This window comes from Otolemur garnettii, unplaced genomic scaffold (genome assembly GCF_000181295.1).
Source record: "Otolemur garnettii isolate 467f Iridium unplaced genomic scaffold, OtoGar3 scaffold00029, whole genome shotgun sequence".
In the NCBI taxonomy this organism is placed as follows: domain Eukaryota; kingdom Metazoa; phylum Chordata; class Mammalia; order Primates; family Galagidae; genus Otolemur; species Otolemur garnettii.
Window position 1 is genome coordinate 12,636,764 of NW_003852424.1, and position 14,284 is coordinate 12,651,047.

Sequence of the window (14,284 nt, forward strand, 5' to 3'; positions counted from 1 at the left end):
AAAAAAAAAAAAAAAGAAGGTTCTTCTGGATCCTTAGTCCATCATTTTGCTAAAAATGGAAACTCATTTTGTCTGTCAGTGTCACTCTCTCAGTGTCATTGTTTTGTCATAATTCTGCCGAAGAAGTTCCATTTGAAATTTAAGGTCTCAGATGTGTGGGGATTTTTGGAAGGTCATATGCTGTCAAAAACTTGTCACTGGGCCTTGAGTCTACCTATGTAAAATTTATATCTTATTAGCTATTTTGTACCTTTTTTTTTTCCTAAGACAGAGTCTCAAGCTGTCACCTGGGTAGAATGCCATGGCGTCATAGCTCATTGCAACCTCCAATTCTTGGGCTCAAGTGATCCTCTTGCCTCAGTTTTTTAGTAGAAACAGGGTATTGCTTTTTGCTCAGATTGGTCACAAACCGGTGACTTCAGGTTATCCACCTGCCTTGGCTTCCCAGAGTGCTAGGATTACAGTTGTGAGCCACCATGCCTGGCCTATTTCTTATCTTTGAAACAAATGATAAACCCATCTGCATTCACTCATTTAACAATAGATTATGTTTGAAGACATAAAGCAGTGCTTCCTGACTCAGACCAGTAAAATTCTACAGAATCCAAAAGTTTAAAAAAAAGGAAAAATAATAGCTAACATTTTTTTCAGCTGTGTTATGTGCCAAGTAGTGTTTGAAGCACTTTTATATGTATTGTCATGTTTAATCCTTATACAATGTTTATATTAATAATATCTTCATTTTTCAGATAAGGGACCAAAGTAAGGATACCTTCATAAAAATCAATAATAATAAAGGGTGATACTGGGATTTTGGATTTTGCCAGTGTTACTTTATAGCTAGATCCTTTGTTCTTAACCATGACACTGATCATCTGTACCAATGGAGGAATAGGTGTGAGGGAGTATAGAAGAGGAATAGGAAAAATAATCCTAATTAGCACAATGCCCAAAGTAAAGGCAAAGGATGTATGTAAGCCAAAGCAATAAAAACTTTGGTGCCTTATTCTTTGGACAGTTGGGAAATCTGTCTTGGAAGGCATTAGACATTTATGGTACCTTAGCTTGGCAAGTTTAAAAGGTGAAAGGCATTTATGAGCCATCATGTCCTTTTTCTTTTATTGTACATAGTTAAAACAGTACTATGAGCCACAACCTGATCTGCTGCCTCCCCTGAAATTAGAAGCTTGTATTCTGACCCAAGGAGATCAGATCTCTCTACAAGAACCACTGGTGAGACTTTTATTCCTTCTTTAACATTTTTATTGTTAAGATAGGGTTGATCCTCATAAAGAGATATCTTTTCCAGTGAAACTCTCTTCCTGATTCTTTCAATAAATTTTTTTTCTTTAATCTTGTTTATCATTTCTGAATTATTATCACCTTGGATTTATTGGTAAGACATCACCATCTTAGCACTTTACTAAATCAAAGTACCACTTCCTCAAGGTGACCTTATTTCCCATTTCTGGATCTTCAATTACATACACTAAATAAATATACTTTTGGATAGGGGAGGAGTGGTCTAATAGGGAGGCTGAGGCTGAGGATTGCTTGAGCCCAGGAGTTCAAGACCTCCACTCTTAAAAAGAATGCAAGGAAGGATAGGTGCATACAAACCCAAAGGACCTGGTTCATTAGTCTGGAGAAAGTATGATTTAGGCTGAGCTAGAATTGGCAGTCTATTCTATAGAGGAGTTAGGACAGGTTTATAATCTCATCTAGCCTCAGACAGGGGAGAAAGGATAAAAATTCAAACTGCCTATAGCAAGTGACTTAACAATTCATGGCAGGAAGGAGGAGGAGGTTGTTCAGTTGTCAAATCTTACCTTCATTTATGTGCCTTCTATGCCATGAAATGTCTTCAGCCTAGATCTGAGATGCTATGTTGGTCTCCTGAAGAGTCCCTTAACATAAACGTGTAAATGACTAACCTTAGAATAGCCTTTATGACTCAAAGGAACTATGGAGAATTTCACTTCACACCCCAGCTCTGGCATATGTGATATTGCAGTTTTAGATGTAAGTCATTTATGAGGCTACTTCCTTTGGGAAAGATTTAGAAAACAATATTTCTGTTTACTTTTTTCTAGTTTTGTTAATTCAGATGGACTGAATTTATAATACTAATGAATAACTTACTTTATTCTTATAGAATAGATCTCCTTACAGATAAGAATTATTAGCTAATTATGACAAGCTTCATAGGTTATCCTTTAGTACTCAAGAATGTTTGATATACTTATTTTCTTCTATAGGATTATCTGCTGTGTTGTATTCAACATTGTTTGGCCTGGTATAAGAGTAAAGTAATACCCCTACAGCAGGAAGAGGAGGAGGAAGAAGAGGCATTCTACCAAGACCTGGATGATATGTTGGAGTCTATTACTAATAGAATGATAAAGAGTGAACTGGAAGACTTTGAACTGGTAATTGCTAAGTCCTCAACTGTATTGAATAATGGAGTTTTTTGGGTTTTTTTTTTTTTTTTTGGCCGGTGCTGGGTTTGAATCCATCACCCCTGGTACAGGGGGCCGGTGCCTTAACTCCTTGAGCCACAGGCACCACCCGAATAAATAGCTTATTAATTTTAATCTTGTGTCTTCCAGGATAAATCAGCAGATTTTTCTCAGAATACTGATACTGGCATAAAAAATAGTATCTGTGCTTTTCTTGTGATGGGAGTTTGTGAAGTTCTAATAGAATATAATTTCTCCATAAGTAATTTCAGGTAAGGTATTGCTGTGACTCCACTTGCAGTTTGGTGAACATTTCACTTTGTATATATTAAACTATAGGAATATGTTAGGCACTAAATACACTACAAACTATGACACTATCGCTTAATGTACATTTAGCCTAAGACCAAACTACGCTTTTTCCACCAGAGAACACTAAAATATATGCTTAATTAGGCTGATGAATGTCTCCCTTTAAGCAGGTTTTATTCAAAATTCCTCAGACCCTGTACTCAAGAACGGATTTTAATACAAAAATTTGGCTTGGCGCCTGTGGCTCAAGCAGCTAAGGCACCAGCCACATACGCCTAAGGTGGCGGGTTCGAATCCCCAGCCCTGGCCCACCAAACAACAATGATGGCTGCAACCAAAAAATGGCCAGGCGTTGTGGCGGGCGCTTGTAGTCCCAGCTACTTGGGAGGCTGAGGTAGGAGACTCGCTTGAGCCCAGGGGTTGGAGGTTGCTGTGAGCTGTGATGCTATGGCACTCTACCCAGGGGGATAGCTTGAGGCTCTGTCTTTTAAAAAAAAAAAAAAAAAATTTGATTGGTGGTAGTATTGGACTTTGTTGAGTGGTATGAATAAGGAAGAAAAAAAAATAGCCCAGATAAATTGGTATAATCTGCTGCTATAGTAGTGAAGGTCCATGCATTTATAGTGTTTTATCTAAAATATGACATTTAAAGAAGCATTATGATTTCCTTAAGTAAACCGCAATATTCTAATGTTTGTTCTTGGTGGTCTCTTTCTTTTTACATAGTAAGAATAAGTTTGAGGAAGTTCTGAGCTTATTTAAGTGTTACAAGAAACTCTCTGACATCCTTAATGAAAAAGCTGGTAAAGGCAAAACTAAAACAGCCAACAAAACAAATGATAGTATTTTGTCCATGAAATTTGTTTCTGATCTTCTCACTGCTCTTTTCAGGTAAGTTTCTACTAGAATGCTTAAAGAGATCTGTTCAGGGAAGATAATGCCCTCCTAAGTTTACCTGTTTTTCCTAGTTTATATTCACAGTTCTTACCATATAACAGAAAGAAACAAGTCAGGAGGTTTTAATTTTCTTGAAATGAAAGCAGATAGTTCTATAATGTGCACTTTAAAGAGGTACCTCAAATTATAAAAGGAAAAATGAGAAAAAATGGACTAATGAATAAAAAGGGATGAATTCCAACAGGATGTTTTAAGAAAATCTACAAAAGTAGCTTTTACAAAGTAACAGATAAAAAGGGAAAAAAGGAAAAAACTAAATTTATAAACATGAAAAGACAACAAAGAACTAACCAAAGAATAAGACTGGCATTTGAATTCGATCAAAGTAAAGGATTGGGAAGGAGGAGAAAATGAGGAAACAGGAAGAATAATGATTGTAAAATGACAGCATGATAGTGACTCTGGCATGGGCTACCAGAGTCTGCCATTCAGAGCTTGCTGGGTGCTGCTATACTAGTAGAAGGATCTTCTTTCTCTCTCTCTCTCTCCAGGGATAGTACTCCAAGCCATGAAGAGAGCCTTTCTGTTCTCAGGTCCAGCAATGAGTTTATGCGCTATGCAGTGAAAGTAGCCCTGCAGAAGGTGCAACAGCTAAAGGAAACAGGGCATGTTAGTGGCCCTGACAGTCAAAACCCAGACAAGATATTTCAGAACCTCTGTGACATAACTCGGTAAGCCACTACCACTCTCAAAGCAATTTGGGGTTAGAGATGAAGGCAGTTTGAGGTTGGGCATGTTTTAAGAGTGAAATACAGGCTCAGAGCCTGTAGCTCAAGCAGCTAAGGCACCAGCCACATACACCAGAGCTGGCAGGTTCGAATCCAGCCCAGGCCTGCCAAACAACAATGACAACTACAACTAAAAAATAGCCAGGTGTTGTGGTGGGCGCCTGTAGTCCCAGCTACTTGGGAGGCTGAGGCAAGAGAATCACTTAAGCCGGGAGTTGGAGGTTGCTGTGAGCTGTGATGCCACGGCACTCTACCCAGGGTGACAGCTTGAGTCTCTGTCTTAAAAAAAAAAAAAAAAAAGAGTGAAATACAGTCCCATTACTGAACTCACATTAGGTCTTTTTTCCAGCTTTGCCTTGTTATTGTTGTGAAAAAAGGTAGGAAGTTGCTGTGTTGCCTGTGCTGACCTTGAACTCCTGGACACACAGGGCTTCTGGTTCTGCTTGGTTGTGCATGGTTAGTCACATATGAAATGTTCTGTTATCAGGAAAAGAGAGAGATACTACCTAATCCTACATCAAGCAGACATAGTTTTAAATGTTTATGTATTTGACAACAGAAATTCAAAATACTTGAAGCAAAAACTATAGAACTAAAGGAACAAGAGACAAACCCTATAATTAGTCTTCTCTAATAACCAATCCTTTGTAATCGACAAAAACTAGTAGATAGAAAATTAGGAAGTACTAGAGACCTGAACAACTCAGTCATCCAGTGTGACTTAATTGATACTTATAAGAACACTCAGCAATAGCTTCAAAATGAATATACATTGTTTTCATGTGCACATGATACATTCACCAAGATGGACCATATTTAGGCCATAAAACAAATAACATTTAGAAAAAAAATCAATCTCTGATCACAACAGAATTAAACAAAAGAACAATAATGGAAAGATACCTATATAATCCTCATGTATTACAAGTTAAATGCACTTCTAAATATCCCATATTTGAAGACAGTGTCTTAAGGAAAATTACAAAACATCTTGAACAGAATAGAAATGAACATATAGCATATTAAATCATGTATGGTCCAGCTAAAGTACTATTCAGGTAGAAATTATAAGCAGTTGGTGATTTTAAAAAATCTCAAATCTCCCATATATACATTCACATTAAAAAAATAAAGAACAAATTAAAAGAAAGGAAGCAGGAGAAAGGATATAGTAGATAGAAATCAGAATTATGAAGAAGCAAAAAAAAAAAAAAAAAAAAACAATGAAGAAAGGGTGGATCTTTGAGAAGTTCAATAAACTTGTTAAATCTTAGCCTGACTAATCAGGAAAAGAGGCCAGTGTGGTGGCTCACAAGAGTAGTCTTAGCACTCTAAGAAGCCAAAGTGGGAGGATTGCTTAAGCTCAGGAGTTAAAGACCAGCCTGAGGCAAGAGCAAGATCCCCGTCTCTACAAAAAAAAAAAACAAACAAACAGAAAAATTAGCTGGGCATGGTGGCATGTACCTGTAGTCTTAGCTACTGAGGCAGGAGGATTAATTGAGCCTGGGAGTTTGAGGTTGCTGTGAGCTAGGCTGATACCACAGCACTCCAGCATAGAGAAACATAATGTGACTCTCAAAAAAGAATTTTGATATTAAGTATTAATGATTTTATGACACTGAATTTAATAAGTTAAATGAATAAATTTCTTGAAAGTTCACTTGAGGCTCCCCACCCATATCTCTGTGGTTAGAGTGCTGGCCATGTACACTGGGGCTGGTGGGTTTGAACCCAGCCTGGGCCTGCTAAACAACAATCACAACTACAACAAAAAAATAGCTGGGCATTGTGGGGGGCACCTATAGTCCCAGCTACCTTGGGAGGCTGAGGCAAGAGAATCACTTAGGCCCAAGAACTTGAGGTTGCTATGAGCTTTGATGCCATGGCACTCTATCGAGGGTAACATAATGAGACTCTGTCAAAAAAAAAAAAAAAAAAACTTGAGAAAAATTAGATAACCTGAATAATCCTATTTCTTCCTTTTCTTTTTCTTTTTTTGAGACAGAGCCTCAAGCTGTCGCCCTGGGTAGAGTGCTCAGCCTCCCAAGTAGCTGGGACTACAGACGCCTGCCACAATGCCCACCTATTTTTGGTTATAGTTGTCATTGTTGTTTGGCAGGCCTGGGCTGGATTCAAACCCGCCAGTTCTGGTGTATGTGACTGGAGCCTTAGCCGCTTGAGCGGCTAAGGTAATAGTAATCCTAAGGCTAATAGTAATCCTATTTCTATTAAAGAAATAATTCCTATTTCTATTAATTGAATTTGTGATTCAACTTTTTCTCTCAAAACTTTAGCATTAGAGCTCTTCACTGGTAAATTCTACCAAACACTTAAGGGACAAATATCAATTCTCTGCAAACTCTTAAGAAAGTGGAAGAGAAGAGAACATATTTCAACTTTATTAATGAGATCAATATTACCCTGATGCCAAAACCAGACCAAGGACATTACAAAAACTACCGACTAATTTCCCTTGTGAATATAAATAAATAGGTGGCACCTGTGGCTCAAAAGAGTAGGGTGCCGGCCCCATATGCTGGAGGTGGTGGGTTCAAACCCAGCCCCTGCCAAAAAAAAAAAAAAAAAAAGAATATAAATAAATAAAGTTTGCTAATTTATTCCAACAATACATGAGAAAGATAATGTACCATAATTGGGTGGGATTTCTCCGAAGAATGCAAGATTGGCTCAAAAGTTGTAAATCAACTAATGTAGTTCCCACTGATATTTAACATCATACTAGAAGTCCTAGCCAATGCAGTAAGGCATGAAAGGAAACAAAGGACATACTATCTTTATTCATGGTTAATACAATTATCTACATAGAAAATTCCAAAGAATTAAAAAAAGCTACAAGATTTTTTTTCTTTTCTTTTTGAGACAGCACTTTGTCATCCTTAAGTAGAGTGCTGTAGTGTCATAGCTCACAGCAACCTCAAACACCTGGGCTCAAGCAATTCTCTTGCCTCAGCTTCCCATGTAGCTGGGACTACAGGCACCTGCCACAACACCTGACTATATTTTTTAAAACAATACCTTTTTTTTTTTCTTTTGAGACAGTCTCAGTTTGTTGCCTTCGGTAGAGTGCTATGGCATCACAGCTCACAGCAACCTCCAGCTCTTGGGCTTAAGCGATTCTCTTGCCTCGGCCTCCCAAGTAGCTGGGACTATAGGCACCCACTGCAATGCCCGGCTATTTTTTTGTTGCAGTTTAGCCGGGGTCGGGTTGGAACCTGCCACCTTCTGTATATGGAGCCAGCACCTTACTGAGCTACAGGTGCCGCCCAACAAATAATAACACCATAAAACATGAGCTGCTTGGTGATAAATCTAACAAATGGGCAAAATTTGTATGATAGAACTATAAAACATTTATGAGAGAGGTCAGAAACCTAAGTAAATACAATGATACAGAGTCCATGGATGGAAGATTCAGTATTGTCACTATGTGAATTCTTCTTAAACTGATCTTTAGAATAACAAAATCCCAATGAAAATCCTATCAAAATTTACTGAAAGAATTGACAAGATTCTGACATTTACATGGGAGAAATAGAGGACCTAGAATAACTAATACAAGTATGGAAAGAAAGAACAAAGCATGCACTACCTGATTTCAAGTCTTACATAGTTGCTGTATTTAAGTTGCTGAAAGTGTTATTGGCAGAAGCAATGGAACAGAATAAGTAGTTCAGAAACAGACTCACACAAATACGGTCATTTGATTTTTATTTATTTAGTTCTTCTGAGACAGTCTTACTCTATTGCCCAGCTTAGACTGCAGGTGGCATTATCACAGCTCACTTCACAGTAACCTCAAAACTCCTAGGTTTAAGCAATCTTCCTGCCTCTGCCTCCTGAGTAGCTGGTATTATTGATGCCCAGCTAATTTTTCTATTTTTAGTAGAGATGTCTCTTGCTCAGGCTGGTCTTAAACTTATAATCTAAGCAGTCCACCTGCCTCAGCCTACTAGAGTGCTAGGATTATAGGTGTAAGTCATTACAACTAGCTAGTCGTTAGATTTTTAACAAAAGAAAAGCTTTCTTTTGTTTTATTATTATTTACTTATTTATTTTGTTTGTTTTTGACAAGATCTCACTTTGTTGCCCTCAGTAGAATGGTGTGGCATCATAGCTCACAGCAACCTCAAACTCTTGGGCTTAGCCAATTCTCTTGCCTCAGCCTCCTGTGTAGAGCTGGGATGACAGCTGCCTGCCACAATGCCCAACTGTTTTTAGAGATGGGGGTTGGCTCTTGCTCAGGCTGGTCTCGAACTCCTGTGCTCAAGCAATCCACCTGCCTTGGCCTCCCATAGTGTTCAAGATTACACGCGTGAGCCCATGTGCCCAGCCCAGAAAAGTCTTTTTTTAACAAATGGTTTTGGAATGATTGAATGTCTCTATGCAAAAAAAAAGTAAACCTGTATCTATCCTTCCTACCATATTAAAAAATTAACTTGAGATGGATCAGACAAATGTAAAAACGAACAACAAATTTTTAAATGTAGAAACAAAATTTTAAAACTTCTAGGTGAAGGGCGGCACCTGTGGCTCAGTGAGTAGGGCACCAGCCCCACATACCGAGAGTGGCAGGTTCGAACCTGGCCCCGGCCAAACTGCAACAAAAACAAAAATAGCCGAGCATTGTGGCAGGCACCTGTAGTCCCAGCTACTCCGGAGGTTGAAGCAAGAGAATTGCCTAAGCCCAAGAGCTGGAGATTGCTGTGAGCTATAACATAATGGCACTCTACTGAGGGCAACAAAGTAAGACCCTGTCTCTAAAAAAAACTTTCATCTTTCTTCTAGATGAAAACATGAGAAAAATATTGTGGCCTTGTTTTAGGCAAAGATTTCTTATATATAACTTCAAAAGCACAATATTTATAAAGTAAAAATTTTCTTTTTTTTTTTTTTTTTTTTTTTTGGAGACAGTCTCACTCAGTTGCTCTGGGGTTTTGTGCCTTCGTGTTATAGCTCACAGCAACCTCAAACTCTTGGGCTCAAGTGGTCCTCTTGTTTCCTGAGTACCTGGTACTATAGGCACTCACCACAATGTCCATCTGTTTTTAGAGACAAGAGTCTCACCCACGCTCATTCTCAGGCTGGTCTCGAACTCCTGAACTCAAACAATCTGCCAGCCTTCGCCTCGGCCTCCCAGAGTGTTAGGATTACAGGTGTGAGACACCACACCTGGCCCTAAAGTAAAAATTTTTTAACTCTGCTCTCCAGACATACTTTGGAGTATTTTCTTACTAATGAGAGAAAATATTTGCAAAACACATCTGTTGAAGGATTGATTGGTAACAAGAGTATATAAAGAACTCTAAAATTTACTATTGTAAGAAAACAATTTATTAATAAAAATATATAGATGGTAGCTAAGCAAAAAAAAAAAGGTGGTCAACATAATTACTCATTAGATAAATGCAAATTAAAATCATAATTTATTACAGTGCCTAAAATAAAAAAGGACTGAACATATCAAAGTGTGGTTATTAATGTAATGTAGAGAAATTTGAACTTGTATGCAATGTTCGTGGGAATGTAAAATGGTATGACCATTTTGTAACAGTTTGACACTTAAAAAAAATAAGTTAACCTACCACATGATTTACCCATTGCCACTCTTAGGTCTTTACCCAAAAGAAATGAAGGCATCTATTCATATAAAGTCCCATATAAAAATGTTCATAGTAGCTTTGTGATAATAATATCTGGAAACAACTGAAATGCCCATCAACTGGTAAATGGACAGACTCGTATATCCATACAATGGAATTCTGCTCAGCAGTAAAGTGGAACAAATTATTGTTACACACCACAAGTTAGGTGAATTTCCAAAGCATATGCTGTATTAACAAAGCCAGACTCAAGATGGTACATAATAAATGATACCATTTTAATATGACGTTTTATAAAAAGTAAAACCAGAGACAAATCAAATTCGTGTTTGCTTGGAAATGGGAAGAGAGAATTGTTTGCTAGTGAGCATGAGGAAACTTTTGGGGTCATGGAAATAGCTTGATGGTGGGACAGTGACACAACTGTGTAAGTTTACAACTGTTCACATATAGGATATGAAGTTCGCTCTGTGATTGTATGTGAGTCAGTCTATCTTTACAACTAAAATCACTTTTCCTTCCAGGGTCTTGTTATGGAGGTATACATCAATTCCTACTTCAGTGGAAGAGTTGGGAAAGAAAGAGAAAGGAAAAAGTATCTCACTGTTGTGCTTGGAGGGTTTACAGAAGATATTCAGTGCTGTGCAACAGTTCTATCAGCCCAAGATTCAGCAGTTTCTCAGGGCTCTGGGTCAGCATTTCAGTATCAATAAATACGCTTTGTCTGGGTTTCTCCTCCTTAACCAATCCCCTTGATTCTTTTTATTAACCTACCAGAAGGCACTTGAGAGCTGTCCTAATGTTGCTAAAGAGTGACATCTAGTGGATTCAGGATTGGTATTTACCAGATTACATTTAAGTACAAATAGTGACTGAAAAATGGAATGTATTACTAAAAAACTATAAGATTTAAGAGATACATTAATAGCTGCCTTGAGATTTTTGGCTTTTTTAAATTTTTAGTTACTAAAAGACCAAAAATGCATACATTGATATCAAAGAAGGGTTCTTTTCCATTCCTAGATGTCACAGATGTGGAAGACAGAGAAGATGCAGATGTCAGTGTCACTCAAAGAGCAGCTTTCCAGATCCGGCAATTTCAGGTGAGAAGCCTTGAGAAGCTCTTGAACAGCTGGTAAGGATGGGCAAGTAGGACAGGAATTTTTCCTGGGTCATTCAAGTAACAGAACATAGCTCTCGGAATAGAAAATAATGCATTTAAAACAACCTGAGGATGTATGTTTAGCCACTCAACCTGCAAAACTCACTGCTTCCGGGAACATGAATTGATAATAAAGAAGTAGCCAGGAACCCTTCAAGGTAGTAGAATCTATGCTTTTGTTTTTGAGTCTGTAGTATAATATTGCTTGATTTGTTAGATTACATGAACTGGACAATAAAAGGTGTTTTCTGTCTTCTTTTCCTTCCTTCCTTTTTTTTGAGACAGAATCTTACTGTGCTGCCTAGGCTAGAGTTCCAGGCATAAGCCTAGCTCACAGCAACCTCAAACTCCTGGGTTTAAGAGATCCTCTTGCTTCAGCCTCCTGAGTAGCCGGGACTATAGGCACCTCCCACAATGCCCTGCTAATTTTTCTATTTTTAGTAGCGACAGGGTCTTGCTCTTGCTCAGGCTGGTCTTGAACTCTGGAGCTCAAGTAATCTTTCCACCTTGGCCTCCCAGATTGCTATAATTACAAGTATGAGCCACTGCACCCGGCCAAGCCTATTAATTTCTAACCAGCAATTGTCAGTTAGTAGGGTATTCTATTATGCAGGATTTCTTTATTTAGGAAATAATTTTAAATTTTCTATTATGTTCCAAGAACTGTACTAGGTGCTGAGGATTCAGGGAACAAAAAAGACAAATTTTTATACCATTTAGAGCTTAAGTTATAGTAGAGAGTGACAATAATAGTATATAAGGTAACAGGGAAGGTGGGTAGAGAATGCTGGTAAGAGAAGAGGTTTGTTGCCTTTCGTAAGCCTGAGGTCATTAGATGGACTCCAGGAAGTTTTAAACTATCAAAAATAGGGTACACAGTCACTTCTGACATATATATGTTGGGCCCAGGGGGGTGGAGGAGAAAAAGTCATAGTTTTCAGGATACTGAAATACTTCTCAGAGTGATTTATGATTGAAAATGGGTTAGTAAACTACTGTTCAGTCTAGGCTTATTTTTGGGTATTATCCCCTTGGAATTTTGGTAGCACTGAACTAGGAATCTAAGTTGTCTTCTCCCTAATAGGAACATGTCTGCTAATGTTTCTGTGTATACTTGGCTTTTCAGAGGTCCTTGTTGAATTTACTTAACAGTGAAGAGGAAGATTTTAATAGTAAAGAAGCCGTCTTACTAGTCTCTGTTCTTACCAGTTTGTCCAAGCTACTGGAGCCCTCCTCTCCTCAGGTACTAGTGATATTCATTCCCGTTTAGCATCCCTCATAAGGCAAAGATTATTGCATTATATATAAGTATATATAAATGTCCTCTTAAAATCTAGCTTATTTAAAATTACGCACCTGAATTAATATAAGACGTATAAAATAGATCCTTTCCTACATAGTGTTTCTACTGTGACATGTGCAACCATACTAGGCAAGAACGTACTGCTTTTGTTTGGCCACTGTCAAGGGTACACCATACACCACAGAAAAAGTATTAGGTTTATCTTTGGTATCTTCAACCTTCTTAAACTGTGTTCTCACTCTTGGGGTTTCTCCTTATTTTCTAAGATGAAAGTTTGTTAATTATGAAGAAGACATTCAGCATTTCAGCCAGACATTGGCTTTCTCAATACAGTTACCTGGTATTGAGTTTGGTGAAAAATTCAGCAAAAGGTGATTAAGACAGAAAATGTGACTATAAACAATTCTGCAAGATAGGTTGTAGGTGTGCACAGATGTAGAATTGTACACCTACCTGATAATATTCAATCAATCTGTTTCATTCAGGAGTAATTTTCCTATAGGATGATAAAGGTCATCCCCAGGCTTCTGGGGTTGTACTTTTAACATATCCCCTGGGGTACATGGCTCATTATGTGAGCCCTTGCTTCAGGAAGACAATAGCCTTGGAGTATGACGGTGTTTAAGTGCTGGAAAGCACTTAATCCTAGTTAGTCCAAAGAAAGTCCCTTTCACTACTCCATCCCAGTTCCAAACAGTTCACCCCCACTATAGTTTCCACTTTATTTTTCCTACTGTTACTTTTGCTACAAAGAGGAAAGGACTGAGAAAGAAACAGAGAATTTGGGCAGAGGGAAATTGGGGGTGTGAAATAAATGGATTTGGAAAGGTTAATATATACAGGCAACATTTTTATTTACTTTTCATCATTTACCCCCTTCATCCTTAACCTTACTCAGTCTCTAAAATATTTTAAATTGAATTCCGAATGCATAATAAAGTACTATAATTTGAAAACCAGAGATTATCAAGAGATTTATAGTAATGGTCTCCTCTATCTATGTCTTCCTCTCCCCAAACAAGTAAATACCTTTAGTTTTTTGTATGTCCTTAAGAATTTATTCTTAGCCAAGCTAATGTGAATGTTGATTTTTATTCCCAGTCCTACCCCTCTTCATGCAAAAGCTTGTTCAGTATCCCACTTACCTCACTTACCACTATTCTGTAAATCTTTTAATACCGGTTCACTTCTAGTTAGCCTTTTAATTTGTCCTCTTCCCCCAAACAGAATTCTTATTAGTCTTTTGGACTTAAGTATCACTGTATTTCAGTGCCTTGCTAGCTGAAAGCCTATGGCAAGAACTGCTGAAGCAGAAAGTTCAGTGTCTGATGATGCAAATCCTGCCATCTTAAGTCTCTTTTACCTACTTAAGAAAATCTGGGGTTTTTCTCCTTTTCCTTTTCCTTTCTTTTTTCCCCCACTCTCCCCCCATATAACCTCCTTTGATCTCTTGGCTCCTAAAAGCTAATTCTACTATCCTTATAACCAGAATCATCCCCATGCCTCTCCAATAACCTAAAATCCTTAAAGATGTCTCAAGTGTGAAGAGCATAGCATTGCAGCAAGGAAAAAGAGCTTTAACCTTGTCTACTATGGTAGGAGCAGAGGAAGCTCAGGTGTACAGACCCAGACCCCAAAATCTTTGGCCCTAATGAGGGCATAGACAATGACTATACTATGAGAATGGCATCCATAATTCTCATAATTTAGGGTTTATTTTTATACCTTTTTTTTTTTTTTTT

General features: G+C 37.9%; 1 protein-coding gene across 1 annotated transcript in view; it reads left to right on the plus strand.

Moving 5' to 3' along the window:
* Window positions 1-14,284, plus strand: part of FANCI (Fanconi anemia complementation group I) — an 88,223-nt gene that overhangs the window by 57,409 nt on the left and 16,530 nt on the right. Inside the window, exons 19-26 of the mRNA XM_012804413.2 lie at window positions 1,132-1,233; window positions 2,259-2,429; window positions 2,610-2,731; window positions 3,498-3,662; window positions 4,220-4,399; window positions 10,602-10,768; window positions 11,101-11,180; window positions 12,366-12,482. Of these exons, the coding sequence (XP_012659867.1) occupies window positions 1,132-1,233; window positions 2,259-2,429; window positions 2,610-2,731; window positions 3,498-3,662; window positions 4,220-4,399; window positions 10,602-10,768; window positions 11,101-11,180; window positions 12,366-12,482 (1,104 nt within the window). The remainder of the gene's footprint in view (window positions 1-1,131; window positions 1,234-2,258; window positions 2,430-2,609; window positions 2,732-3,497; window positions 3,663-4,219; window positions 4,400-10,601; window positions 10,769-11,100; window positions 11,181-12,365; window positions 12,483-14,284) is intronic.